This window comes from Myotis brandtii, unplaced genomic scaffold (assembly GCF_000412655.1).
Source record: "Myotis brandtii unplaced genomic scaffold, ASM41265v1 scaffold1112, whole genome shotgun sequence".
In the NCBI taxonomy this organism is placed as follows: domain Eukaryota; kingdom Metazoa; phylum Chordata; class Mammalia; order Chiroptera; family Vespertilionidae; genus Myotis; species Myotis brandtii.
In genome coordinates, this window is record NW_005353800.1 from 468,278 (window position 1) to 471,243 (window position 2,966).

Below are 2,966 nucleotides of genomic sequence, written 5' to 3' on the forward strand. Positions count from 1 at the left end.
CCAGAAGGGAGTGGCAAGAAATATTCAAAGTGATGAGTAGCAAGGACCTACAACCAAGATTACTCTAGCCAGCAAAGCTCTCATTTAGAATTAAAGGTCAGATAAAGAGTTTTACAGACAAGAAAAAGCTAAAGGAGTTCATCACCACCAAACCAGTGTACATGAAATGTTGAAGGGTAGTCTTTAAGAAGAGGAAGAGAAAGAGGAGGAGGAGAAGAAAAAGAAGAAGAAGAAAAAGAAGAGGAAGAAGAAGAAGGAGGAGGAGGAGGGGAGGAGGAGGAGGAGGAGGAGGAGGTTGGGAGGGCTCTGGCCTTAGAATCAGGAGATGGGTGTTGCCTCTGCCCGTAACTTGCTGTGTGACCTCGGCCAGTCCCTTCTCCTTTCTGGGCCTACGTTTCCTTGGCAGTCAAATCCGACAGCCGAGTTGGGCCAACTGTTCTCAGATCACCTGCGGGATTTCTGAGTGACAGTTGCCCCAGCCCCACACAGACAGACCTCTCGGATTAGAACCCCCAGGGGAAGGGTCTGGACTGTGCAAGTTAAGAATAGGTTAAGAACATTCTCTACGAGAGCAGAGGTTAAGCACATCGACCCAGGCGACTCACATCCAAGCTTTGTCACTTACAAGCTGTGTGTCCCTGGGCAAGTCACTTAACTTCTCTGTGGCTCAGTTTTTTTCATTTATCAAGTGGGAATAATCATAGTACAGTGGAGCCTTGACTTACGAGTTTAATTCGTTCCGTGAGGAGCTCGTAACTCAAATTACTCGTATGTCAAATCAAAAAGTGAACGAGTGAGACACGTGATGCTGGGCTGATGTTGTGGCGTTCACTGTGGCGTTCACTCTGACGTTCGCTGCGCCAACTAGCGGTGGGGTATCTGAAGCTGGCTCATAACCTGAATTTTAGCTCGCAACTCAAAGCAAAAAATCGGCCGAGAGATGGCTCGTATCTCGAAAATCTCGTTAGTCGGGACACTCGTAAGTCAAGGCCCCACTGTACCTACCTGATAGGCTTGTTATGAGGATTAAATGCGTTGATATTGGCAGAAGGTTTAAGACAGCGCCTGGCACATAGTAAGTGGCTTATACGATTATTCTTTCCCCCGAAATCCCACGAGGGCTCAGTACAGTACCCATGACCCCTCAGGGTTCCCCAAGTGGCTTCGGGGAGCCTGACGTCGCTTTGACATCGCATGTGAATTTTGCATCCCCTTCTGAAAACAGACACGTGTTTCCTGCTTCTTAATTCGGAAATCCTCCCTCGGCCGAGTCTGGGCACTGGGAAAAGTAGTGCTGTGTCCATCCGACGGCTGGTGTGCCAGGTCCCGCCGCCAGCAAGTGCGGCTCCTGTGATGGGGAGCTGGTGGTCTTTGGTTTCAGACGGACCACCTGGCTTCTGGGTGGAATTTAGATTTGGTGTCGGATTCTAACTTGAGCTTTGAAGATCAAGGGGCGACTTCAGTTCATTGCCTCTGAGATGCATCTTCTTGGCCCCCCACCTTGTCTCAGCTGGGCCACCTTCCGAGGTCTTCGAGGGCTGGGAAGGGCTGAGCGGGTAGTCGGTCCTGTGTCAGCCAGGGACCGAGTGTGTATCCAGTGGCTGCTATGTACCTTGTGCTGATGGGTGCTGGGAAGGACTTTTGGGCTGGGCATATGGACCATGCTCTGGGGTTTGACCTGTGTATGCAGGCAATATTTTACCCCAGGATCCCCCTCCCCCATTGGACTCCCACTCACCGGATCATTGTGGGGTACAACTCCCCAGTGTATAGAAAGATGCAGTTGAAGGAGGCAGCCAGGCAGCCCTTGCCCAGCACAGCAAGGGAGGTTCGGACCGTGGACTGATCTAGAGAGAAAGGAGAGGTGTCAGGGATCTGGGGAGCGGGGGCGGGGAGGATGTGGCCTCGCTCCCTGGTGGGAAGTTGAGTCATGTGTGGGGAGGAGGCCACGGACGAAGGACCAAGGTGCTCACCCTGGGGTATCACCCCGTTGGCCAGGATGCAGAGGCCCGCCAGGAGCAGGGCGGCTATCTGGGCCGGCCGCCGGCCCAGGTGGTTGATGGCCACGAAGCCCACAAACTTGGCAGGCAGGTCCACGGCTCCGAAGATGACCTGGATGAGGTAGATGCTCACCCCAAAGCCTTGCAGGTCCATGACCAGCCCGTAGTAGGCGAAGCTGGTGGCGAACCTGGCGGGGAGCGGGGAGGGGTGTGGAGTTGGTTAGGAAGGCTTCAAGGTGGCGTGCTCATTCCAAATAGGGGTGAGCTGCACCGAGTACCCTGCTCAAGGAGCTGGAATCTGCCTGGGCTCATCCTTCTTCAGACATGAGTCTCCAGTTTAAATTGTGGGGTACTCCTGCCACACCCCAGATCATTTTTACCGGGTGGCTTTGTGGGATTCACATAGTTTCCATCTCTATCCTATATACTGAAACGGGGCTGAGGGGGGCCCAGGCGGCGATCCAAGCCATGTGTTTAGGGCGAAGGTGTTGGGAGAGGCAGTGGCCTTCTGGGACCTGACCATGATGCTGGAATGGCTGTTGTTTCTTCTCAAGATGTCAAAAGCCCACACCATGCAGCTCAGGTTATTGGGTAAAACCCACAACCTAGAGCAGTGGTCGCCAGCCCATGGTCCGTGAGGTCTGAACGGTTGGCGACCGCTGACCTAGAGTAAATCCAGAACGGGTGACAAAGAATTCATTGGTGGGGTTGCTCCCTTTGACAACGCCTTTGGGAACTGACGTGGGGTGTCTGGGGTGATGGGATCGGGAGGGGAGCTGTGAGAAGGGTAATGGGGGATGTTGCAGTGGGAGCGGAAGACGCTGGCTGAGGTCAGCCGTAGCCACAATGTGCGTTTGGAGACCAGCTGTCGGCCGCTGTGGCCTGTGCCCGTGCTTCTGGCCAAGGCTGGTACAGCCTCCAATGTTTTGCCAGCCAGACTGGTCTCTGCCCTCTCAGCAGGTCCAG

At 54.1% G+C, this 2,966-nt stretch overlaps 1 protein-coding gene and 1 long non-coding RNA gene across 2 annotated transcripts in view; one reads left to right on the forward strand and one right to left on the reverse strand.

Annotated features, from left to right (window-relative positions):
• Positions 1 to 2,966, forward strand: part of LOC106727271 — a 13,052-nt gene that overhangs the window by 2,556 nt on the left and 7,530 nt on the right. The window lies entirely within an intron of this gene.
• The window catches only part of LOC102257643 (solute carrier family 22 member 6), a 34,683-nt gene that overhangs the window by 1,194 nt on the left and 30,523 nt on the right, over positions 1 to 2,966 (reverse strand). The window contains exons 7-8 of the mRNA XM_005857489.1: positions 1,974 to 2,188; positions 1,739 to 1,847 (exon numbers count right to left, since the gene is read on the reverse strand). Of these exons, the coding sequence (XP_005857551.1) occupies positions 1,739 to 1,847; positions 1,974 to 2,188 (324 nt within the window). The remainder of the gene's footprint in view (positions 1 to 1,738; positions 1,848 to 1,973; positions 2,189 to 2,966) is intronic.